The sequence below is a fragment of the Amblyomma mixtum genome, chromosome 2 (assembly GCF_055824585.1).
Source record: "Amblyomma mixtum isolate Tamu chromosome 2, ASM5582458v1, whole genome shotgun sequence".
NCBI classification, from domain to species: domain Eukaryota; kingdom Metazoa; phylum Arthropoda; class Arachnida; order Ixodida; family Ixodidae; genus Amblyomma; species Amblyomma mixtum.
This window is the reverse complement of record NC_143013.1, coordinates 71,753,886-71,780,265: the sequence shown is the minus strand read 5'-3', so window position 1 is coordinate 71,780,265 and position 26,380 is coordinate 71,753,886. Positions and strand designations below refer to the sequence as shown.

The window sequence follows — 26,380 nt, the reverse complement described above, 5'->3', positions numbered from 1 at the left end:
TTATAACGAAGCCACTTATAGCAAAATAGCGGTTATAACGAAGGGATTTCAATTTCCCATTCCCATTTTTGCATTTTCAATACATTTTGGGTCCGGTTTTAACGAAGTAAATAAGAGCGCGTCAGCGGATATAACGAAGAGATTTAATACCAACCGAAAAATAATCTGCCAATCAACACATTTTTGCGTCCTTGAGGCGATTTTTTCCGCGAAAATAAGAGCAAAATTCGGCTGACGGCGTCCTTTCGTGGCGTCGTCTGCTCTCCTGCGGAGCGAAAGGTTGCTTCACTGCATCGCATGGCACGCGGTCTCGTGTTGCGCCGTCCTTAATCGGCGTCACGGCGTAGAGCGGTAGAGCACGCCGCGCAGGGGAAAAATGTAAAAAAGAACAGAGACGATTTTTTTTTTCGATGACGTCGCAGAGAGCGGCCGTCTTGGCCAATCTCGGTTCTCTACTTCTCCCAGGCAGTCGGCGCCATGGCTGGACTGCAGCCTGCAGGAGGTGTGGCAGCGCGCGCTTTGTTTTATGTCGGTGCCGTGGTGCGCAAGGCAGGGAGAAAGCGCGGCAGCATTGTGCATGTTGGAAGCGTGGCTCATTTTTATCGTTATCGCGGAGTTCGACTAGATCTTTGGTTCGCAGTTGGATGGTATGGAAGCCGCAATCCTGAAGTCCGCACTCACGAAACGTGTTCAGGGGACGCTGGACGACTTCTTTCAGCGACAATAAATCGGTATGCCGATGTTTGCATTTTTTTTCATAGTCCACATATAACGAAATAGCGGATATAGCGAAGTGATTTCCGATTCCCGCCGACTTCGTTATAACCGGGCTAGACTGTATCTCGTCAAGTTTGATCCCGACACCTGGATGGCCGCTGCTCGAACCACAACAAGAAAGAAATGGAAAAAAGAGAAGATGCTACGAACCGGATGCAGGCACATCCCAGTCTTGACACGACCTCCACAGGTTGAGCAATGCACTCGGCTAACACCAGGAAGAGCTGATGGACCATGAGCGTGAGACCCCGAACCTGATTGAGAGCACCGGAGGCTGCATGTGCAAGGATAGAGTGGTTTATCAACAATTTCTTACCACGGTTCATAGCACCAATGTTTAGACCAATGCATCTGCACTGACCTGACAGTTCTCCTAGATATTCCACCACAAGCTCTGTCGCCAGGCCACAGCACTGCTTAAAGTTGTTGGCAAAGCCGTCCCATCCCCGGTAAGTCTTAGATGCCCGACGAAGCCATCCTTGAAGCATTGGCAGCAGCAGGTGATTCACGGCATACACACCAAATTCTGGCCCTGCGTAAAGAAAAAAAAAAGAGAAACGCGTCTCAGCATGTACATTTATAAGATCATTTTTAAAATCTCCGCGAAGATGATACAAGCATACAGGGTTCTATAAAATTGAGCCCACAGTAGACGCCAGTTAGGATGAACTTGGTTAAGATGAATCTTGGATAAAAACTAAGAATGTGAGAACATTTAGATAGACTCCTATAAAATCAGTGAAAAGAAAATCCGTATAAGATGAACTGCTTCTTCTCATGTCCTTTGGTTAAGACGCACTTTCGCAGTAACCGCGATAGCCTAGTAGTCTCGTGCAGTGGACTTTGACGCTGATCTGTTCCCACTGCAGCGGGTTCGACTCCCAGTTGTGAATACAATTAAGTCGTGGATTGATGTGATTTCTTTTTCGTGCCTCTTTATTTTTGCGGATATACATCGGTAATAAAGTTAAACCTGGTTATAAAGAAATTGATAAAAGTCTGAGATTTTTCGTTACGTCTAAGTTTTCGTTATGTGAAGTTTTTGCAAGAAGAGTCGAAAGGACAGTGCAGAAAGGAAACCAAAATAAGGAAACCTCCACCGCAGCTCGTGCAACACTGCTAAGAGTGGGGTGGGGAGGGTGGGGGAGGTGGGGGCACCGCAACCAAGCTAGAGGAGAGCGCTCGTGATAGCGTCGCTGCTGTAGATCGACTGCGGAGGCATATGCTTCTCCCAGCATGGTCCCTCTCTCGATCGTCCCCTCGCTGTTGCCCCAGGAAACAGACTCCTCAACCTGCATTGCTGATGCTCTTCGCCGTCCCTACTCCCGATGCGCAAGGCTAGCGGCGCCGGAATTATGCGAACTGCACGGAAGCGATGGATGATTGGGCACTGCTTGTGTATTCGTTTTGTTTTGCTGTGCCCTATTATTTTTCACTGCTTCTGAGCATGAACTGTTGTCATGCCACATGGTATGATGGCACTGAGCACGGCGCGTTGCGTCAGCTGCAGTCGCTCGTAGCGATAGGCATTCCTCTCATGTCAGTTCGTGCTTTATCATCACGAAACTTTCGCGTGGTTCTGCCAAATTACAAGTAACTCAGCACTAGCTGACAGACAGATGGCGTATCCAGTTCATTCTATCGAGGTCAATTGCACAATCCCTTCGTTACATCGAGGTCTCAAATACACGCACTTCAATGGGGGCGGCGTTGGGGAACTGAGTTACTTTGTAATATCGAGGAATTCGCTATATAGGGGTTCATTACATCCAGGTTTAACTGTAGACGATTTCGCTAGGTTCTGAACCTTCAGATTAGTGCTTTCGCACTAAAAGCGCCTACTAGCCCAATTTTCTTCTCTAATTACACAAGTATATACCAACCTGAGCCTAAATCATCCAACCTGTCTAATCAACACTGAATGTACATGCAAGAGGGCTCACCGGGCACTTCCCGCAGACCCCTGAGCATTTGGAACAAGGTGTCGATGGTGTGCGGCTGGTAGCGTCGGGGGCAGGTGGCCACTGCACCTGCCAAGCCCTCAAGTAGGAGGAACCAGACATGCAGAACACCCGTGGGCCGGTCAAGCTCCCCTAGGCTCAGTGTCTGGTCAAGGGAGGTGGGCACTGACGCTTCGGCCAAATCATCCTGAGCAAAAAAAAGTTTGCAGGTTTACAATAGCAGCAGCCATAAGCTGCCACCATTTCACTAAGGTTACCAACGTATACCACTGTTGGCAGTTTGTTTTTGCCTGTCCAAATGCAATGGTAAACAGCAATTTATTTGGTCCTTAAAAAAGTAGGGATACTGCACAATGCAAAATAAAACGATGTCATTTCATTTGTTTTTTGGTGGCACCATTCTACTTTTCATTCCGAGGCATTCCATCAAAATGGCAACTTCCGAAAGATGCCCTCGGCTGCATATAAGAGATGTACTGGTTTGGTTTATTGGTTTATTGGGGTTTAACGTCCCAAAGCAACTCAGGCTATGAGGGACGCCGTAGTATAAGAGTACTGTTATATTGAGTTCAGGCAAAGCTGCAATAGCCAGCCAACTGGCACACTGGAGAGCAAGCTGAGCAAGTATGCTTATCTGGCACACTTACTTCAAAATCCAGTGGAGTGCATCTGCTGTAAGTGCTAAAGTCAGTCAAGTGACTGTTGTGAGAGCACAGAGCACGCCACACTCACCTGGATGTACCATGCCTTGTTAGCACCTTCGTCATTTGCATTTTCATTGTCAGAATGCTGTGACACAGAATCAGGCTCTTTGAACAGAATCAGCTCCATGTTGGGAATGACTGGATCCACACAGTTGGGCTCAGAGTTGAATTTGATCCTGAAAGGAGAGACAGAGTAAAAAAAAGAAGAAAGTGAAAAAGAATGCAGTAAAACCTCACTGATACATTTCCAATTGATACGATATACCGGTTCGTACGTTCAAAATCACAGATATTAAAAATGTCCCATAGAGCATAGAGCTAACACTATATTTCTACCAGTTAATATGTTCGCGAAAAACACAATTTCCTGGCTAGTGCGTTTAAAATTTCAACAAATTGTGGTTGTATAATACGTTTATAGCCAACCGCACGTGTGCAAACATACAAGTGGGCTGAACGTGAGAGCACGCTGATGAAAAGCTGAAATGCGGCAGCAATCACCCGCCAAGATGGCTTCTCTGCAGTGCCTAAATCACCCCTGCCACCACCACCACTACCAACAGCAACAACAACAAAAATCTAAATGGTGTGCTAGCATTCGAGACAGCAGTTTTTGTAGGGATGTGACATGAAGAGGAGAAACGCTGAGGTTTCTTCGCGGCACATAAGGGAAAGCGGGCAAAGCACCTACGAATACGAGCAGACCGGGTCTGCAGAACGCAGCTTAAAAAGCTGATATGCTGTGATAATCAACCACCGCAGTGGCTACCCCACAGTACTTCAATGCAAAGGGGCAAAGCATCCAAATATGAGAAGGATAAGAATTGGTAGCCCTCCTATTTATGCAAAAACAGTCAAGTTAAACCAGTCACATGCCTTGTTTTATCAGCCAAAACTATTCCCTTCCACGCCTTTGATAAAAGCACATACATTAGGTGCAGACATGATGCACACATACCAAAGCTAATGCATCAAGCCTAAGGCTAAAAGATCAGTGAAATCAAATAAAAAAATCAGCTGTACAATGCAAAATATCACCTATCCATAAAACCAAAGAAAAATCATCGGGAGAAAAAACAAAAAAGTAACGAAGAGCAATCAATCAATTGTGCAAAGAAAACTTGATTGATGAGAAATACAAGGCTACAGCCCTGTTATTTCCAATCATACACACTGGTATTACATGAGTGAGAAAGAGAAAAAGCAGAAAGCGGATAAGACAGGTTCCCTCACCGTCGTGCCGAGTGGAAGACGGGGCAGGCAGGCATCAGGTACATGGAGGAGAGCATGTGGGCGCACCTCTCCAGGTAGCGCAATGCTGCTTGGCACAGGTTGAGTGGGATCACCTCCACGTCTTGGGCAAGGCCTGCCTCGGGATCAGCCTGCTGCTGCTGCTCCTGCAGCTCGGCTGTATCAAGGAGGCGAAGACTCATGCAACTGATGCGGGCAAAGAAAAATGACTGCATTGTTCAGGCAAAATTGCATAAAAGCCACGCAAAAAAGGTCAAGGTCATTTTCAAAGCCAAATATATATCGGGTGCTTCTTTTAGAAGGTCAGAAATTTTTTAAAATACAGTTTTTGAGGTAAAGAGAAGCCTTTTGCGACATAGTAATACCAGTGGTGGCGGATGTAAAAGAAATTGGAGGGGAAACTTAACCTCCGCCTAAAAGGTATGATGCAATATTGTAATGGGTTTATTGCCACATGTGCAGAATTGGTCGTTCTCCAATTAACATCCATAGATCCCTAGGAGTCTTCGTACCACTCCTGGCACAGTGCTGCAGCGGTTAAGCAATAAGCCGCTGCCCTGGGATGGCAGGTGCTGCCGACCCAGATTGCGCTTCCCGAGTGACCAACCATAAATTTAGCTGCACCTGCCACGGTGGGCAGTTTTCTCACAATCCAGTGGGCAGGTTGTGATGATGCCACAAGGTCATGTGACCTAGATGGCCCACCTGCCTCCTAGGTAGCTTCCCTGGAAATTTTTCATGGATTTTTCGCTCACGGTCAACGACACTGACGATGCTAGATTTTCTGCGATGCGAGCTCCTTAACGCTCTTACGTTAAAACAGGCGGATCTTGTTAATGAGTAAAGCGAGTAACCAAATTCTGATAGTTTAACTATTAACGATAGGCACCTGGGTGCAATTAGCAATTCTTGGACGATAGTTAGCAATAGCCATATCTGTTTTTAGAATTTCAAAAATGCAATTGCCCCCGGCACTGTGGCTAGACAAAATTTGGCTATTTCGACCAGTTACGTACACTGGAGAGGTTGCTTTGCCTGCATGTTTTTTGAAACCGCATGTATTTTCGCACAATGCAGCCAAAATTAGTTGAGCCACAACGGTGAGGGTATAATCGTGTTTTCGAAGTTCTACAAACCGACATGGCTATTATTCTATTACTGTGCACATTTAAGGGCAGTAGTACCTGGTCCCCGGACATGCTTCAGAAGACAGAGCAGGCAGTCCACGGCAGCGTTCGCAAAGACACTCGGGTTGTCAGTGCCCAGGAAGGCGTCGAACACGTCGAGAACCACTCTCAGGTGGTGGGTCCTCTCCAGCTGCTCACGCTCCGAGATGGTGCCGCATGCTGCGGTACCACCGTGGGGGGCTGCCACTGAACACGGCATGCGCACTGCTCTCAGGGCACCAAATAGAGGGCGCCACCCGGACCGGATCTCCGCAGTCGATCCTTCCACAAATTCACAGATGCAGCTCACAATCTGCGGGCGCATGCACACCACACAGTCACACTGGGAACTGCGTAATGCATTGAAGGGGGGACGAGGTTCTTAAAACTAACTTTTTATTTACGGTTAGAATCTCAAGAAATTTTGCAGACGGATGCGTTTTTCTTTTCTGATTCCAAATATGAAATCATAACTGAGCTGGTGGTCTTAAATCTTACAAAGTCTAGAATGTAATCCAGTAGTTTCTTACGCAGCTTTAGTGAACTTTCTCACAGCATTTTGTTGCTTTTATTTACAAGAATTGATATCCAGAGAGTTACCATACCCAGTGACATTCTTCGTATTTCCCTATGGCCATTTCATCCTGATGTACTATGTCGAGAGTAAAAGGTTGCAGTATTTGACACTGCAACTCACTAAGTTAATTGTAAATTGCTATATATACGTGGCCTAAACAAAAAAAAGTAAGAATGTCATTGGGTATGGGAATTCGCTGGCTATCAATTCATGGTTCGATCCCGGCCGCGGCGGTTGAATTTCTTTGGAGGAGAAATTCTAGAGGCCCATGTACTGTGCGATGTCAGTGCACGTTAAAGAACCCCAGGTGGTCGAAGTTTCCGGAGCCCTTCACTACGGTGTCTCTCATAGCCTTAGTCGCTTTGGGACGTTAAACCCCATAAACCATAAACCAAACCAACCAATTCATGTAACTAAAAGCAACAAAATGCCATGCCAAAGTTCATTAAAGCCGCGAAAGAAATTATCTAATTACACTCTAGAATTTAAGATAACTTTTCATCTAAGACCACCAGCTCAATTATGACTGCATTTTTGGAATTAGAAGAGAAAAACACATCTGTGTATAAAATTTCATGAGATTCTAGCCACAAATAAAAAGGTCAGTTTTAAGACCCTCTCCACCCCTCCGCTCTCTCCCCGAAAATAAGGGACACTCAAGTGAGTTTTATGAATGTGTTGAGTTTACTCACATAATGAACATAAACAATATTTTGATTGCTAAAATGTAAATCCTTGATAAAATATTACCCCACATGATAAGAGCACCTCCAAATTTTTGTAAATTTTTGGGAAGGAAAACACGTCCATTATGCGAGTAATAAAGTATTGCAAAAGAAGGTAGTTGAACCACTTGACTGTGCTCGTGTGCTTTAATTTCCATGTTAAATGTGGAACTGAGACAACCACCGCCAAAGCCATCGGCATTCATGTGACCTACTGCACGTTGACTTATTACACTAAACCTGGATGTAACGAACCTCCACGTAGAGAATTCCTCGATGTTACGAGGTTTCTCAATTCCCTAATGATGCCGCGAACCTTCATGTAAAGAATTCTTCGATGTTACGAGGTTTCTCAATTCCCCAGTCTGCATAAATCACATGGTAATCTTCACCTTGACAGTGCAAACTAGTCAGCACTGCCTTGCCTTGCTAACATGACACCACATTCACATTCGTTACCTGCATTCTTGAGTTCTGCATGCAAAAAATTCTTGGGCCTAATCCTATTCAGTCCCCTTCGAGTTAAAAGTATCCCAATTTAACTGTACAGTTCCTTCACAAGCTACATGAGCAAGACGGACACCCATACTGACGAGGAGTTCATACAGTGAGGCGCATTATGTAAGCACCCAGCACCTCCTCAGCGCACCTGCTCCTGAATGTCGACGTCGCATAGCTCGAGGCAGAGAATGTTCTCGAAGGGCTTGAACAGCGCCTCATTGAAGTGGAAGTGTGGCAAGTCGATGTGCGTAGACAGCAGGGCACCCACAATGTCATGGATCGAAGTCACCGCTCGCTTGGCAATCACATGGTCCTTATGACAGGCCACCTTCAAGGGGGCAGGAATGATAACAGTGAAACAGCTTAGCTTAGCAAACAAAAATGTATGATGATAATTTTGATGTCCAGCAGCAAATACTACTACATGTGCAAGACAACGCTTCTCTAATGATTTGGTTTGGTTTGGTTTGGTTTAAGGGTTTAACTACCCAAAGCGACTCAGGCTATGAGAGACGCCATAGTGAAGGGCTCAGGAAATTTCGACCACCTCGGGTTCTTTAGCGTGCACTGACATCGCACAGTACACAGGCCTCTAGAATTTCTCCTCCATCGAAATTAATGATAAATGCAAATTCTATACCAGTTTTTGCCACTTTTTCCCAGTTAATTAGGCATAAGCACTCCCATTCTTTCGCATTGGTTTAACGTTTGCAATTTTGCAATTACCATTGCTCACAGCTTTAAGTCACCTTACCCTGTTAATAAATCTAACATTCCACAACATGTAAAAACTGAACATATATATATACACACACACACACACACACACACGCACGCACGCACGCACGCACGCACGCACGCACGCACGCACGCACGCACGCACGCACACACACACACACACACACACACACACACACACACACATGACTTCATGCATTAAAAAGAAAGAAACTGCTGAAAACAACTCTGAAAAGGTTGTTCTACGTGAACCTTCAGTATTCAAAGCTTAACTGATTCTAAAGACTGTGTAAAAGAGCTACGGACAAAACAAAAAAGGCACATGAAAACAACAGGACCAGCGGCACTTAAGAGTGAGGTTTATTCGCCCAAACCCTCCTGTTTTTATGGTACAGCAAAGCCTTATCACAGAAACCGTTCACAAAAACAAAAGCCACGAACAACTGCCAGATCAATCATTCTTGGCATCTGCGGGCTGAATTGTTACAGCCCGTCAGGAGTGACACCAAGAATGTACAATCTGACAGTTGTTCGTGGTTTTTAGTTTTGATGGAAGGCTTCTGTGATAAGACTCGGCTGTTCCATAAAACTAATGGGTTAGGGCGAATCAACCTCAGTTGTGAGAGGCCCTGGTCCCGTTGTTTTTGTGTGATTTTTTTGTCTGTGTCTCTTTCACTCTGTCTTTAGAATCAGTTTCAGCTATGAACCAACTAACCCAAACCAAGATACTATTCAAAGCTTAAGCTTCAAAGTATCTTTACCATATGACCAAATTTGGCAATATTGATCATTTTGCACACATCAATGTGTGAGCAGCTTTTAAAACCATATACACTCACTACGCTTTAAGCTGCACCAAAAGATTATTATCTACGTGCTTTGAAAACATGTACTACTCCCTACCAATTAGAAAACCCCCTAAATGTGGTGCTCTGACAAAAAGCAAAGCAAAAGCATAACTTTAACTGTGACAGATGTTGAAGACTGACCTCAGACCTGAAGTATTTATGGTCAAAATGAAGGTCATGGCAAGTGAATTACTACATTCATTTGCGTAATGAACCCACTTGTTTTTCCAGAAAAGTTGACATTGATTTGGGAGGAGCGTTCATTAGGCGGGGAAAAGAAATTGACAGCCAATTTAGCGTGGTTAGGCCAACTGAGCATTAGGTGCGCTCGCACTTGAGTTTTTGCTTTGGTTTCGGTTTGAGGCATGGTTTAGGAGAGCAATGCAATAGCAGTGTGTTCTGGATCCATTGTGCACAAATGGAAGTTGTTGAAGACAACGACATCCAAAGAACAGCGTGAGAGCCTGGAAGTTAAAGGGCAACTGCCGCACTTTTTTGACAATTTCGCTATATTCAAGAATTCAAATCTATATAGGCTGCAGGTGAAGCATGCCAAGTGTTTTTGCACTAGCATTTAAAATAGTGATGTAATCAGCGATTGAATTTTGCGCTTCTCCTCAATGCACCGGAGGAGTGGAGGGAAATTCAGCATGTCACAGAAGGTACGATTTCAAATTACCGCTGTCGTTCGCCACACCCTGCCCTGACTTGTTAGACGCTGCCAAACAACTCTCGGCGGGGTTTGCCTTCGGTGGCGTTGTTTTTTTTCCTTCAAAACAGGCGTTTGTGCGTTGGAAATGTACCGATACCTTCGATAACGTCATCATCCGCCCCCCACTTGGCGTTGTGCGCTACGGAGAAACTTGAAGGGCGCCTGGATTTTAATCAGCGATTACTCCACTATTTAAAGTACTAGCCCAAAAAGACTTCGCATGCTTTACCTGCAAGTTTCACAGATTCGACCCTCTTAAGCTCGTTGATTTTTAAAACCTATGCAGTTTCCCTATAAACACAAAGGATATTCACATGCAGCAATGACTTAGTGGTCGATGCAGTGGCCAGCGAAGCTGATCAGCGGATTCAAAACCCACTCGCAGTGATAGAGGGTTTTGCCAAAAAGCATTTTGCATAGCTCGCCATAAAGCCCGCTGGGAGGTTGCCCACCATGTCAAGTGGGCCACTTGGCAGAGACTTCGGACAGACAAGCATTGGCGAAATTTAAAACTAGAGGTTTCAGTGCTAGCATATTAAAAAAGATGCAACAGACTTTTTTTTAATTCGAAGCATACACCCGCCTTCCCACCATCCAAAGTGATCACCAACCTCCACGAAATGAGGTGCCACTACACTCCAGGCCTTCATGACGTGCACCAGGGGCCGACCACCGCGGGCGCACCGCAGCATGACCTCACTCAGCCTGTTGAGCAGCAGCACAGGGTGGCGGGCAGCGAGGGAAGCCCCACGGCTGAACAGCTGGCTCCGACTGGCAGCGCACAGCTCCGACAGGAAGTCGACCAGGGCACACAGGTTCAGCTTGCCGGCTGCCTCATCAAACAGCCTGCACAGCAGAGGCATACAGTGATGCCCACTAATAGACACATGTAGCTATTTTCAACGCTATTAGTTGCCTGATAGTGTGAAACCTGCATTGGAGGCAATTTAGATCAGGTAATAAATTTTGGAGCGCTATAACACACCCACCCATGCTTTAAAAAGCCCGCCATAAAGAAGACTTCTAGATCAATGTGACAAACTGCAGTTCTCTGGATGGAATTGAAACCATGACAGTTACATGACCATTTTTTCATTCCAGCTCCTTTAATGTGGAATCAGACACTAGCAGGATGCAAGTTTACTTAGAAAACCCGAAATTGCGAGCATCCAAAACACGATGCTCTTCAGCAAGAAAACTTTGCAATTCATAGCATCACGCCGAAATTCTTATAAGATGTAATCCTGTCATTATTTTGCTGTATTTGCAATGCAGTCACCAACTGATCTTTTCAATTCAGCAGGACCTGGAAATGGCCTGAATAATCACACTTCAAAAAATCTGTGAGCTACAAAAAATCAATTTAATGAGAAAACAATAAACCTGAAAAATTTACAATTTAGCCCTCAGTCATGTTCCACTTATAAAAAATAGTATTAACTAGTATTTCAGCCAGACTAACACTATCATCACGTCGACACTAATATAACATCCCTGATACTGAAGTTAGCACATAAAAGTGCACTTCACCACAAGTAAAATATTCTTTCTAGTGTTGACAGCTTGCTATTCATGCTATGACACTGCTCTTCAGGACTTAGGATTAAGCTCTCAGGTGTAGTCCATGTTTGCTGAACTAACAGCAAACAGTCTTTTTTTTTTACACTGCCCTGCATTAAAAAATTCGCAGAATGGATACGAGTGTGTAACATAAATGTCTGAACGTTAGCTATGGTGTGATAGCGAAGAATTTTTCACAGACGAGTTCTGTTTTTTTATCTCTTGTTGAGGACGGAGGGGTCCCGGAGTTGGGGGGGTAATTCAGGCACGCAGGTCCTGGCTTTGAAGGAATATGGCGAACTCCATTGAAGACGAAACTGTAGAGAAGGTTTATTCACATATTTACAAGCGTAAGAGATCAGAAGTGAGAGACCGAAGTGAGAGACGATTCTGCCGCATTCGTTGTCGACTTTTATACACTTCTTGTTCCCCAAATTCCCTAGGTTGAGGACGCCCATGCCGGAGTGGGAGGGGCCTAGAGCTTTCACTTGTGCGCACAAACACAACACCGCACTTAGGGTCACGCCCCTGTCACGTGTTGAGTCCGAGGGAAAGAAGGTTGCCGTCGAGGCGTCGACTGCGGTAGGTGGTGGTGGTTTCAGGCCAGCCAAAGGTTCCCGCGGGTCACCGACATCTGTTGTTCATCAAATGACACCCGCCGCTCATGGCCGGAACGCGAGGTCACGAGAAAGGCCGGAAAGTGGTCTTTTGTCCTTGGAGATGTTCGAACGATGCCCGCCAGCTCATCGCGGTGCTTGGCACGCCAAAGAGCCACAGGAAACGAAGCCCTTTGTTCCCCCGGCACGCTCACAGCAATTGGGGAAGATAACGTCCGTCTCCACGCGGCGGCGGCGGCGGTGTTCGACACGTGCAGGCACTTCAGAAAGGGGGTCTTGTTTTGCTTAAACTTCAGCCCTTTCGTTTTGGCCCTGCACTCCGACCGGACACAGTACATAATTGGAATCAGCTGTCACTGGGTCCCCTGTGTGGTCCATGACGGCAGGTTTGAGGCAACGGTCGCCGAGTAGAAAGCACGTACTCTCAGCCTCCCAGGAGACATATGTGTGCTGGCTGCTTCCACCGCTGCTTAGCCTTCGCCGTACCTTGCTTAACGACGACCCACGTTTAGTGGTAATTTCTCCCAGACCCGCGTTCTTCGACCCTGACACCGCATCTTGCTTCCCGATGACACACGTCGGGAAGTAGTCTTTCCAGGCCCGTGTACTAGGACCTTAACACTCTTAAAGCCCTACGGCCAGAGGATGAATCCGCACTTCCCTCAGGACTGCAGTGATACTCTGAAGTGAACTTCTTTTGCAAGATCACTTAGAGCAGAGACAGTTAAACTGTATGTCTGCTTAGACACACTCGTTAGAATGCACGAACTTGAACCCCTATGTCAAAATGGTAGCATGAACCACCTGCAGTCTGAGGTGTCCAAAATTGGGTTTGCCACCAAAAGGGCGCAGTGGCTTTTGAGGAGCCACTTCGAAGTGTACACCCCTAAAAAAGTCGGGCGCCCGGCCAGGGGACCCTCCTACCCACCCTCGTCCAGCGGTAGATTTTGAACCAATCACCTCTCACAACCGAGATGGACGCCCAAGCCAGAAGGCCACCCACTACCTCCCACCCTCTCTTCCTCTTTTCTCTCCTATTATCCTCTACCTCCTTCCCCTTGATTGCCACCTGCCAATCAAGGCAGGTGACATGTGACAGCTGGCACTGCGGACGCCGACACTGACAACACGGGCGTGAAACTGAAGAACGAGCTAATTAGATCTAATGCTGTAAAACCAGCAAAGCAAAGTGGACTTTGGTTAATTTGAACTTGTTTCGTATGAACTCGTGGTTATTTCAAACCTAAGCTTTGGTCCCACGAAATCACGCTTTTAAGAGAAACTGAATTGGGCTTCCTTTAATTCAAACAAACTTCCGGCACCCCTCAAGCCGAAATTAGTCTTAGCAACAGGGCCAGTAGAGATTTGTTCAAGACAGCACTACTGAAAGCATGACTTCTGTCAACAAGAGTAAGTGTAAGCGTGCACACACCTGTCAACAAGCTGTGACAGGGCCTCGACAATTGGCTGGAGCTGCTTTCCCATCAGTACGCCAGAGCCGGAGGCCTGGGTGGCATTCTTGACCAGGTCGATGACATTCGCACTGCCCGCGTGGCCCACACCGGGCATTGTCAGTGCCTCTACAGCCATTTCCTCCCTGGAAAAGAAAATATATATACATATATCAACAAGTGATTACCGATGGAAGCACTGGAAAGAGAGGTGGCAGTCTCTATTCCAGATGTCAACCACTGCCACCACCAACTTCCACGACACAAGTGGTTATCCATGTTTGCAAGCGAACATTTCGCTTGAAATCTCTTCACGCACATGCAGATGTTTAGTGAACTTCCTGCTCTACATGGGTGGTGACATCTATCTTGACAGTGATCTAACCCCCCCCACAATGCCATATTGTGATCCCCCACAGCCCCCACAATGCCACAATGCCATATTGTGAATTTAATATTGTGATCGTTTTGGTGCTCTTTCTTCATTTAATTAATTCCCTGTTGACTATGTTCACTGATGACTTGATAGTAGTGTATTTATATGCCCCAAACCTTAGTGTACTTTTTTGTTGTGTTACGTCATTGAGCCTTTCATTTTTGCTGTTGTGTTTTTGTTGCTTATTATTAATTTGTGGCCTTTGTACTTTTTTTTCTTAATATTTGTACTTACCTATTTTCTGTATGCTCACCCTGCGAAAATCCCTTCCTGGGATTGCAGTATTAATAAATAAATAAATAAATAAATAAGCAACCATCTCAATCACTAAGCTAAAAACTCTTCATTCAGATGCGTTTGTGAAGTGTTAAAGGCCCCCTGCCCACCCGCGGCCAGCAGACACTCTCTACCTCACTTTGAGCGAGCCTCCTCTCCTTCCATTCCCTCCTCGAAATTTTTCTCTCCCGCTCCTCGTCGAGTAGGCTCGGCAAGGCAAAATCACCCCTTCCTTCTCCGGTGTAAGCCGGAGGCGTGGTGTCTGTGGAGTGCGTCACAGGGCGACGTCATGGCCCCGCCTTCAATAGAATTCTTTTCTTGGTTTTTGCATTTTCTCCGCACACTGAACGATCGAGAGGCGCGATCGGCTCGACCACCTAGACTTGTTAGCGAGCGCATCCTTTCATACATCTGTTTGTCATTCCCAGTTAACGAGCCACCTTTTCATTTTCTTTTAGGCCTCCCCACCGTTTCACGAGCGGAGGGGCGGAAGTCGGTTGTGTTCGAAACACACGGCGAAGCGCGGACCCGGCAACCGCCCGTTTGCTTTTCTCCATGCGTGTTTGTGTTCTGTGTGTTTGTGTCTTTTCTCCGCTCCAAAGCATATGTCATTCATTGGAGTCAAGGCGTACGCAAGATGCACGAAAGATAAGCGGTATGTGTGCGGAGCGGTAAAGTGGGCGAGCGAGGGAAAGGCTCTGCTGCACTACTAATTAAAACCTTGTTTTGGGGGGCTCGCATAGAAGAAAAGAAACTGAGAAGGGAGCGCGCACGCAGAGCGTCTCGTGACGGGATCACGGCGGGGGGGGGGGGGGGGGGGGGGGCGAGCCAACTCCCTCAGTTTTACTGTTTTTTTACTTTTTATGGCTAGGGTTCAAGGCTGTCGCCGCACGCTCCCTCCGCAGTTTTTTTTTTTTTTGTTCCTTCATGCGGGTTTGTAGGCATGAGCCAGAACAGAAGGCGCTGCGGAAAGCGTTGTGCAGACGACGCGACGCCAAGGCTACGCCCAACCTTCTCCCGTCAGTCAGAACGATGCACCAATGGAGTGCCTTTAGCGAAAGTAGCCCCCCTTGACGTCAGCGGGGTGCAGAGTAGTGGGCCGGGCCCGTTTTTGAAGGAAGGAAAGAACGAACGGGCTTTGATTTGAATTTTCGCAGCTTTTCGGGGCGCGCATGGCTCTAGTATTTTGCAGAGGTTATCTTCGATGCCTCATCTATGCAGTGGGCTTGTTTTTCAAAAATGTCCGGACCCTGGTCAGTGGCCCTTTAAAGAAAAATGACTGCCACATCTGCTGACAGGAGTGCTATTCCAATAAAGTCTAGTGCAATCACTATACTGCAGACACTACTGCTGCAGCAACCACAGTGAGGAAGCGTGACTCACTCAAACTGTTCAGATGGTGGCTGCAGTAGAAGAAGGCCATCCGAGGAAGGCGAGGACTTGGGGCTCAGTGCCTGCTGCACCTTCTCACCCCACGAGAAGGAAGACAGGTGCAGCTTCAGGTGGGACGGCCCCGAAGAAGAGGAAGAGGCCGGCTTCACCTGGAAGCAGCTCTGCTCCAGCTCCAGAATGTAGCTGCAGCACCTGGGCACGTGCGATGGCCAAACAGACTGAGGTGACAGGTCCATTTTCATCACAAATAAAAACACAGCTGGAGGCCGCCTCTGGTGTTCGCAGCCTCCGGGAAAGGAAAGAAAGCATGCTTCAAAGAAAGTCAGTGAGAGCAATAACACATTTCCAGAAAAGAAAAAAGTTCACACCAGCTAAATTAATATGACTAATACGACTATGGTCAATGCCAAAAACTGGAACCCCTGAGAGGAAGCTGACAGCTTGGTATGACAGAGAAGGCAGCACCAACGGTTCAGCTTTGTCAAACTGATGAGTAAAATGAGATTTACATTACATGGGTGGAACAAATAAAACGAATAAGGCTCACATCGTTTTACTGCATTTGCTCGCATAAAAAATCGTAACTTTTTCCCCGAAAAAAAAATCTCAGAAAATTTTTGGGGGGCACGTTCATTAGGCAGGAACAACATTCAGAAAAACCATACTTTTCAACAGCCAAAGTAGAAAGTGCATTCGTTATGTGACTGCATCCATTACGTGAATAAATAAGCTATTTTCTTAAACATTGCAAGAGCTTTAAAGGCATTAAACTGTGTACACATATCAGCAATCAGCAGAAAGTTAAGAGATGCACTGACCCTTACAATATGAGATCATAGTTGTTACGCACACCTCATTTCACACTAGTGAATCAATGAGAATGTTAGACTTGTAGTGAAGCCAACAAGTTGTAGTGAAATGAACAAGACTGGCAGTGAAACCTGAAGTAAAATAAGAGATGCACTGAACCTTACAATATGAGATTATAGTTAGAACTACTGTTATGCACACTGCACTTCCCACTAGTGAATCAGCGAGAATCATAGTGAAGCCAACAAGCTGCAGTGAAACCTGCAAATGCTTACCTGAACACATGTTTCCAGCACACAGCACTGTGGCTTCCCAGTTCAAGACCTCGGCTGAGGAGGACATCCATGCTAAGAACGTGAGATGCGTGTAGGCGCACGGACTTGCTGCGACCGGGCAGCACAGTCTTGCGGAAGCGGTCCCTCTTGGAGACTGGTCGGCGCGACTGGCCAGCAATGGACCCATTGGGGTTCAAGGCTGGGCATGACGCTGCTGCCAGCTGGGCAAAGATTGCTCCGCACTTTGTCTGCAGGCCTGTGGCAAAGAGCAGCAAGCAAGTGGGGCGACATCTTGCTAGCCCAAATGGAAGCCTACAGTGGCCACAGAGACCTTTCACAAAAATTTGCTGTTGCCACTGTATCATATTATGAAGAACTGTCAGAGCTAGTTAGAGAGCAAGGCAGGGCAGACTATCTTGCACTGCATATAATGTCTTCAGCTAGCCTTTTGCAGTGAAGAAATAAAACCAAAATATTTTCTGTAATGTTTATTTATTTATTTATTTATTTACTCTTAGGGCCGAAGCATTACAGAGAGGAGTGGGTGGTACACAACAAAAACAGAACAGGTAACGCAGCACTACAATGTAAAATCAATTACAGCATTTTTAAACAAGTCGGCGTTTGTAATGGAGGCGATGGAAGCGGGAAGGTGGTTCCATTCCTTAGCAGTCTTGGGGATAAAAGAGGCAAAGTGTAAGTTGGTGCGACTGCTGGGTACGCCAACTTTGAACTGGTGGTCGCTGCGGGATGAAATGTAAGATGGTGGTACAAGCAACGTATCTCTGAGATGATGGTTTGAATGGTAGATTTTGTGGAATAGGCATAGACGGGAAATTCTTCGACGAATTGAAAGATCCGGTAAGTTTAAATTTGCTTTCATTTGAGTTACACTTGCAGTTCTATGGTAGTTAGAGAAAGAGAACCACACTTCCCACAATTTTTCATCACAAAGGGTAGTTACATAGTAATCTAGTAGCGCAGTTTTTGCCAAGACAAAGCAGTATTGTTCCTAGAAAATATGCACGAAAGTTCTTTCTTCTTCAACCAGGTGTATTACATTTCAATGCCCCTGCTTAACATATACACGTTCATGGCCCATGTAATGCCAATTGACTAGGAGGTCTACCTGCAGGAGATAATCCAGCTATTCACCACCAGTTTGCCTCATCATCAGCACTCCCCTCGCACTCCACACACAGAACTCCACACACAGGGTATGATGGCCTTACCAAGAACATTGCACAGCTTGGCAGCACACTGCAACCCATCTAGGCAGTTGGCTACGGCCTCCCTGGCCTTGCGATGGTCCTCCTTGGCACCATCCGTGCCCAGCAGGAGGCCCAAGGAGCTCGCGATGCCACACGAGTTGGTGCCATTCAGGAGCACCGAGAGCACCTCGAGCATGGTGTCCCAGCAGGCAGTGAGCACGTGGCGAGCAAACTTCATGCCTGCAGCCGAAATGGCCAGGCTGGCAGTCAATCTACCATGAAACGGTCTGGCATCACGTGAAACTAGGGTGAACGAGAAAATGTTGTGTGTTGCGAAGGTTAAAAGCACTGCAGCCAAAAACAGCACCTCATACTTGTTTGTAGGACGCTGTTTCCAACAAAAACAGTATGCACATTTCATGACAGTCAGTCCTCAGAAAGTGCAAGTTGCTACAAGCATTATCAAACCTTATTATTTTCGCTATTTACATAAATGTACTGAGTGGTGCTGCAAACAACTTACCAGCCATCATCTGAGGTGTAAAGACGACATTAGCGGCAGCCCTCTCGAGCCGTCGGTAATCGGAAAGCTGGCGGGAGCCAAGCTGGTCGCTGCCGAGGCCATCCACATCTGAAAAAAAAAAAAAAAGAGTACCTCAACAGTGTTTACCCAGCCTAAGTTCAGAAAGATTAGTCTTTAATTCCCTGCATCAACTCAGAAGGTTTCATTTCCTTCCGTTTTAAGTTAAAAACCAGTGCAAGCAATTGCACTTGCTAAGGAGACACGCAAAACAATGCCTACATGTGGTTCAAGTGAAAGCATGCGAATAATACTTGCGTAAATTTCTCCAACAAAGCATTCTTTTCAAAAGTGTATACAGCCTGAACTTCCATGTACACAACAGTGAAGTCTTTCTCAATGCATGCTCATAGTTTGTATATGCACACGTCACCAGCCATGAAAGCCACTGTTGATGAAGAACTGCTGTCAAAGAAATCCCTTATGAATTGACTAGGGGGCCTGAGGCACTGTTTTTGTGGGAGGATGAATTCAAAGAAATAATACCAGGCACACACACTGACCTGTAAGCAAGTTGATGAGTGCCAGGTTTGTCTTTGTATCCGGCTCATAGCCAGCCTCACGCAAGAGACTCCTGGCGAGAACTTGCTGGTACAGCTCTGACAACCAGGTGGCCGAAAGATACACCAGAACCCCACTGCCATGAACTTCGTCAACAAACTTTTCCTGCACGTAAGGAATATTGACAGAAGGAACCAAATGAGAGCCTAACATCATGCACATGAACAAGGGCGTCCGCAGAACTTTTTCCAGGGGGGGGAACCCGACGTCCGAGGATGGGGGCGGCGGTAGGTTAGCACCAAAAAGGAACTAGTGCATAAATAATGTCCGTAATTCCAGAGGGGGGGGAGGGCAACTGCCCCCCCTTGACCCTCCTTTCCGGACGCCCATGCACATGAAGGAAAATAGCAGGGAAATATTTGTTGCTGTGTGAAAGAGTATTAAAAGTAAAACATTTTTTCCCTAAATATCTTCAGAAAGTATGAAACTTACATCCTGAGAAACACTTGACTGCCTGGCTGTACTTTCGTTGATAATAACTACTGATTCCAAAGGTAAGAAGGAGAGTAAAGCAGATAACGCTGAAGAAATGCAGTTCAAGTTATTCATGCAAAGATTCAATTTACTTGCTGTTTCTAATAGCATGTTTGCAAATGCACTTGCACAAAAAAATGCACACACCTGCTAAGTGCTTTTCTAAAAAGCCCGTTGAATCACTATCAAAACATAGAATAGTATATCTAAGAGTACCAAATTTTTCAGCTGTACTGGATAATACCTAAAGAGTGCATTAAAGGGACACTAAGGACAAACTGAAGTGGCCTATATCGACAGACTATGGCAATCTAACGAACAAAGAGACCACTCTTGCAGAAAACAGTTTTTATTAGCTAGAAAAGAAAAAAAAACAAAATACAGTGGTCGCTATCGCCGGCTAATTTTGCAAGTAAACTGTGTGCGTCAACATCGAATCTTGGGCACAGATCCCAGAGTCCATGCTTCACTGCCATTCACTCCAAAATGGCGGCAACCAGTCTTCAGTGCAGACGTCACAAGCATGAATACAATGGCATGAAAATTTTTAAATCCAACTTTCTCAGCTATAAAAGCATCTTTTCTTGACAGAAAAATGTTACCACAGACAATAATTCAGTAGACTTGTCCTAAATGTCTCTTAACAAACAAAAAAGAAAGTGCTCACGTATGGCTACTATTGTCCATACCTCCACTAGCCAGACTTATACAGATGGCAGACAACATTTCTCGGGACTGTCAATGACCTTTGCTTGCATAATGGCTTTCTCCCCAAACTAAATCCACACAACCATCCATCTTGAAATACGGCACATAGTATATCCGGCTACGACTAATCCCTTTCTATACACTATGAAAAACGAAACTGCGATTTCCTGACCTCAGTCAGTGGGACTTCTCCAGTGAGCCTCTGGCGATAACCACTGTGGATGAGTTTCAGGTCAAGCAGGAGGGCAGAGTAGGTGGCCAGGTAGATGCCATCGGCATTCACAATGGTGATGTGGTGTGGCTTGCCCTCTGGTTCCTCGCCATTGTGCTGCTGTTGCTGCTGCTGCTGCCAGAGGGCTGGACAAATATTCAAGCAGCCACAGTTGCAAAAGTGCATGCAATGTCATCTATACTGCCTGCAATGTGTATTACACCATTGGTGGCCAGAAATCTAGCCAGGCCATTATAAACAATGCCAAAGGAAAAGAAGATTCAAATGAATTAATATGAGTAGCTCGTATCTGTGACCACGGTCATCAAAAAGGAGCACCAGCAGGATGTGAAAACAACGTTGACTGAGTAGAAAGATTCCACACATCGAGACAGTACAGACAACCGAATTCTCATGTGTTAAAACATGCTTGGCTTACAACAGTGTGTGCCAATGCGGAAAATCTAAAATCACAATCTGTTTGACCTTGATGTCCTTTCATTACTACCCTGTACTAGTACATATAACGGGACGGTTACTGATGATAAAGTCGCCTGATACTCAAGTTATACTCAGTAACAACTTTTTTGGCAATGAAGAGAAAGTTACAGAGATGGAGTGCCTGTAACAGTGTCCAGCCAATAATTCGGCCATAGAACAGCCACCTGGCACGTTGCCTGCTTCACGGTTGCTTTATTTCATCACTGGTGTAACTGGCACCATCTATGGAAGCTTCTTGTTATCTCAAGTGGCTACATAACTTGCTGTGGTCTGTTATCACAATCTGTGATCTGTGAAACCGTTTTTTTTTTATGAATCCTTAATGCCGAAAATGTGCAGAAATTTTATAAGTAAGCCTTAAATGATGACTATTACATATACATATGGCTCCTCATTTTCTGGTTTTATTTTTTTCGGAATTCAGATGGTGAAAATTAGGCTCAGCAAACTCATTGTTGGACTCAAAAAACCAGGTTATTCGGGCAAAATTTCGATTAATCGGGTTTTACCAAGTAATTTTTGGCCTGAATTCTTTTGAAACAAACAAAGATATAAATTAAAAAGTTGTCTGAGCACTTGTTTTTGGCTCTCTTTTTGGCTGATTATTTCGCAAATAATGTGATGATGGCAGCTGGCACTATAAAACAGTTCCCCAAATCAGATACTTCTCTTTTTTTTTTTTTTCTCAACTAATACAATTATTTCCACCTCCTGCGCAGTACTTTCGCTTACATATATGAGACTTGCCTCCCTTTGAGCATTGCTGAAACATAAATTCATTATCACTAACCCACCAACTATTTTAAGCGCACAAGAGCCTTAGAGCAGGACATCTTTAGAGTGGGTACTTCTTGATATAATGATGCCAATAAGACGTCTGGTCAGTGCCCATGCTTTACCATCTCCTTTCTGAACCAATCTCCAAAATAAGCCGCATCATGGATAACAAGCACTAAATGAGGTTCAAAATCATCAGTTCACTGAAAAATTGAACCGATGATAAGTGCATTATACCTGCTTATTTTCATATAGGTGTCTCCGTCTTCATGCACTGGAAAACGCACATCCTCTATAAGGTGCATTTTTGGGTAGAAATCGGGTTTAACCCAATTTTTACCCAAAAACGAAGCACCCTAATATACTCATATTTTAAGAGGAAACTACTGATTGCAACCAGGGGCTTATACTCTGCACAGCTGGATGAAGGGGGCATGTTTCAGCTCAGTAGCTTTGGCAGCGTTGCCAAGAAAAATTGTCGCGGAGTATAGTATAGTATGCAGATTAAGAAATAGTGCGCAACTTCACACTGCAAAAAGCCAGATCAACACAAGTCTTGCGTACTATTTCATGATGCTTCCAAACATGCGATTAAATATGCTTCACATTACACAAAGCCTCAAGATCAAGCTCCAGAAAATACATTTTGCAATACTTTCAGGAATACTGTAATGCCGCAACTACCTAGTATTTGAAAACAATGATCAAGAACACTTCGAAACTTGGGTAAAGTATGCACAGAAGATTTTAATTACCGATTTTAGGAAAAGAATGAGCACAAGTGTTCCAGCAACTCATTTCCAAAGATTTTACCTTATTCCATTCAGGTATTCTCTCCCTTCTGCTTTAATTAAGCATAACACAAACAAGTACAAGCTATATTAAAGCTACAACTTATACGCACATTCTCTAGAAGGTGCATTTTTTGGGTAGAAATCAGGTTTAACCCAATTTTAAGAAAAATACTCTTGGGGTGCCAGGATCGGGTAAAATAGGGCTTTACTCAAAAACGAAATGCCCTACATATACTCATATTCTAAGAGGAAACTATTGATTGCAACCAGGGGCTATACTCTGCATAGCAAGATGAGGGGGACATGTTTCAGCTCTGTAGCTCTGGTAGCATTGCCAAGAAAAATTGTTGCGGAGTACAGTACAGTACGCAGACTGAGAAAGAGTGTGCAACTTCACACTTTTATTAATTATAGTACTGTTATATTAATTATCACCCCAATAGAAAGAAAAGCAGCGCATCCCACCCTCAGAGTAGTCGCTGGCAAACTGCTGCAGCTCTTGGTCAGCCTCGATGGAGCTACGAATATGCAGGAGACGTGGCAGAAAGGAAGCCAGGTGGCCAACAAAGTCCCTGGCAGTCTTGCGCTCTCGCTCGGCAAACTCATTGTTGGACTCAAAGAACCTCTCCAACCGGTTACGTTCGCTCTCGTTGGCATCCTTCATCAGGGTCTTCGCTGCTTGCTCCATCACAGAAGACCTCGCGTTGGCCGACAAATCCGTCTCCTCTTCCAGTGGCTTCTCAACCTGCACAAGAGATGAGAGAAGAAACTTGCATGACAAACCAGCTTAGCATCATAGCAAGGTGAGCTGCTGCTTTTGCTATGTTTGCACTGATATTGTAGGCATTCGGAGGAAGGAAAAACATTGTGACAATATCAGCCTGCGTCTGTGTTTTCATTCAGGAAAAAACCTGGCTTTGCTTTTATATGAGTGCATCAATATAAATAAGGCTAATAAAAAATCAAATGCTCTGCTCAAATATACAGCGTCTGCACTCAGGTGAAAATAAAAAATAGATCCTTATTGCTAGTAAAATTATTTTAGAACAGTGCTAACAGTTGTCCTCATCTCCTGAATTTCATATGAGTTCCCTCTTACGATTAGCAAATAAAAAATTATCATGAAGGAGCCTGCCTTTCTTCCAAGTGAGAACAACGTGCATCCAAAGTCAACAAATGACGAAGTCTGTGACATATGATTTACCTTGGTAATCATTGTAACGTTCCTAAAGATTGCGAAAAAGACCCTTACACCAACAATGCGAACAATGATTAGCATAGAGCACAAGAGACTGAACACTCACCACATCAACATCATAAAGGCTTTCTTCTGCAAACTCCGATGTCTCATCACACTGGCTACTTTCAAAAAAGCTTCCACTATGAGGTTCTTCATCCAGAGTGCTGCCGTCTTCAATGGTCGCTGCTTGCTCTTTGATGTCAGTGATCTCTGAATCCTGTCGACAAACCTCGGGTTCCATGTGCTCCTCCGTCTCTTTGTTAAAGCTTTCATGCATTTCTGACATCTCAGCATGTTGAAGTGACTCAACGTCACACGTGTCACACGTTTCACATGCCTCTACTGCCTCTTCAACGGATGCATGCTGCGGTGGTTCCTCTGCTTCTGGGTTCACATCCAAACCATCTTCCTTGTAGTCTTGGCTAACTTCAATTGAGCTCAATATTCTTTCTTCTTCTTCCACCAGGCCTGGTGCTTCACTCTTCTCAACGTAAGACTGCGGCTCAGACCGCTGAATTTTGTCTTCCTCAACCACCTCTGTCATTTCACTTTTCCTCATATAAGGCTGTGCCTGTTGCCACCCATTCCCAAATGAGCTTCGAGCAGACTTTTCAAACAAGAACGATGCACCTGGAAAAATAAAAAAGACCTTGACCACACTTGCATACTTACATGAGCAACTTGTACAGCTTATCACATATAAGAAGGGTGTTGAATATAGTTATCTACTTGAATATAAAACCAAACTTTTTTCAGAAAATTGAACTTGCTATTTTTCAGTGTAACCATCTTGACTTGCATACACTTTTTGCACTTCGCCTTCAGTAATCACATACCCTCCAAATAGAATTCCTGCTGCTGTAGGAACTCCATTGCCATCTCTATGACCGCAATATCATAAGGAAATTGTTGACCGTGAAGAAATTTGTTCACGTTATGAAAGAGAAAGTAATTATAGTGGTAGCCAGGTCTGGACTATAAGGTGGGTGGTTAAGCTCCATGAAACCGTATCCCCTGACAACAGCTCGTAAGTTGTGAGACCTGTCAGTTGGTGCATCGTCGCAAAGCAACACTGCCTCTACCGACAAATTTATACTGCCTGTCCCTTTGGCCATCTCACGTAACACCTTTAGTGTTGAAGCACAGGGGTCTCCAGTAATTCTTGCCTTGTGTAGTTTGAATTAAAGTAACAACATCCTTCTGGATGTGCTGCCATTATCTTTCAGCTGACTGCTGCGCACACAATTTTTTTAGGGTTGATGACCCCTTATGCTTCCACTGTATGGGCTTTTGTTTGGTCTCTGGATCATGGTGGTGAAGCCATGTTTTGTCACCCATAACACTTAGAGAATAGAGGTCTCTTGGATTTTCTCTAAGCGAGTTCAAATTCTCTTGGCTAAATTGCTGACAAAATCTCTTCCCAGGTGTCAACTTTCATGGCCCTCACTGAGAACTGACTTTTGACATCATCAAAACATCATGAATGATACTAGAAACTGTGCCAATGGAAATGCCTGTCGCGAGTTTATAACACTGATTTTGACCTCATGATCTTCCAAAATCATGGCCTTTACTTCACAGCACATTTTCAAGAAATATGCTTTAGACAGGTCGCTCTGAACACTGACCATCTTCAATTGATTCCCTACCCCATTTTCCAAATTTACTTTAAATAGGTGCATCACCACCATATACATAATCATCCTTTCATGGATTTTTTTAAGGCTTTTTTTCTTCCTTTGTGAAATATTTATTACAAAATACGCTCGAAATCCCTCAGTTTTTTTGCAGATCCACACTGCACTGTACTTGCCATCCTGTTACTCTCAGTGCTCTCATCAGAATTGTGTTGCATATCCAGACATGTCTCAGCCTACACGGACAAGTTCAGCTCTCTAACACTGACATAACATAGTGCATTTAACACTTTACTGAACACCCCCTGTATATTGGCACTAAAATTCAAATGCACTCTCTGAGGATTTTTCAACACAAAGATGGCTGTTTTCAGGCCTTTTCAAAAAACATGCCAGAATTGGGTCAACGCTTGTGAGCTAAAAGTATAAAAGACAAAATTTAACTATGATGCCTTCACAGGTTCATTCCTGACTGACAGCCAAGAATTAAGAAAAAACTTAGGACGCACAAAATTAAGACCTGTGTCGTATAATATCACATTCAAGATCTTCACAATGCACTAGGTGACCGTGACTGTGACTGACGGTTCGCCTGCAAGACTTCGTGTCCAAGTTCTTTCACCGCAGCTGCACACACACTCACCCACGTAGTCTGCACTTTGCAGCGTGGGGAAGACCGAGTTGAGGCGCTCTGCCATCTGGTCCGAGATTTTGGAGCCCGAGACCAGGGTCTCCAGGCTCGACAGCAGAGCCACCACACACTCAACGCTGATGTAGCAGACATTGGGGTCATTGCTGTGGCAACACTCTCCGAGCCCATCCACAACGCTGCATGCAGCCAACAAGAGGGATAAAAAGGAAGGCCAACATTTTCAGCTTGTCTTAGTGTGATGAGGCAACATGTGCTAA

The 26,380-nt window shown here is 45.0% G+C and overlaps 1 protein-coding gene across 3 annotated transcripts in view; it reads right to left on the bottom strand.

Annotated features, from left to right (window-relative positions):
- Window positions 1–26,380, bottom strand: part of LOC149359703 (brefeldin A-inhibited guanine nucleotide-exchange protein 3) — a 90,530-nt gene that overhangs the window by 44,048 nt on the left and 20,102 nt on the right. For all 3 annotated transcript variants that reach the window (XM_089571831.1, XM_089571832.1, XM_089571834.1), the window contains 18 exons: window positions 26,115–26,299; window positions 23,899–24,464; window positions 23,060–23,339; window positions 20,484–20,668; window positions 19,072–19,234; window positions 18,512–18,619; window positions 18,010–18,228; window positions 16,778–17,033; window positions 15,684–15,884; window positions 13,570–13,734; window positions 10,572–10,806; window positions 7,811–7,990; window positions 5,878–6,172; window positions 4,676–4,850; window positions 3,471–3,618; window positions 2,721–2,925; window positions 1,139–1,309; window positions 928–1,051 (listed from right to left, as the gene is read on the bottom strand). In XM_089571831.1, coding sequence (XP_089427957.1) covers window positions 928–1,051; window positions 1,139–1,309; window positions 2,721–2,925; window positions 3,471–3,618; window positions 4,676–4,850; window positions 5,878–6,172; window positions 7,811–7,990; window positions 10,572–10,806; window positions 13,570–13,734; window positions 15,684–15,884; window positions 16,778–17,033; window positions 18,010–18,228; window positions 18,512–18,619; window positions 19,072–19,234; window positions 20,484–20,668; window positions 23,060–23,339; window positions 23,899–24,464; window positions 26,115–26,299 — 3,861 coding nt within the window. The remainder of the gene's footprint in view (window positions 1–927; window positions 1,052–1,138; window positions 1,310–2,720; window positions 2,926–3,470; window positions 3,619–4,675; window positions 4,851–5,877; window positions 6,173–7,810; window positions 7,991–10,571; window positions 10,807–13,569; window positions 13,735–15,683; window positions 15,885–16,777; window positions 17,034–18,009; window positions 18,229–18,511; window positions 18,620–19,071; window positions 19,235–20,483; window positions 20,669–23,059; window positions 23,340–23,898; window positions 24,465–26,114; window positions 26,300–26,380) is intronic.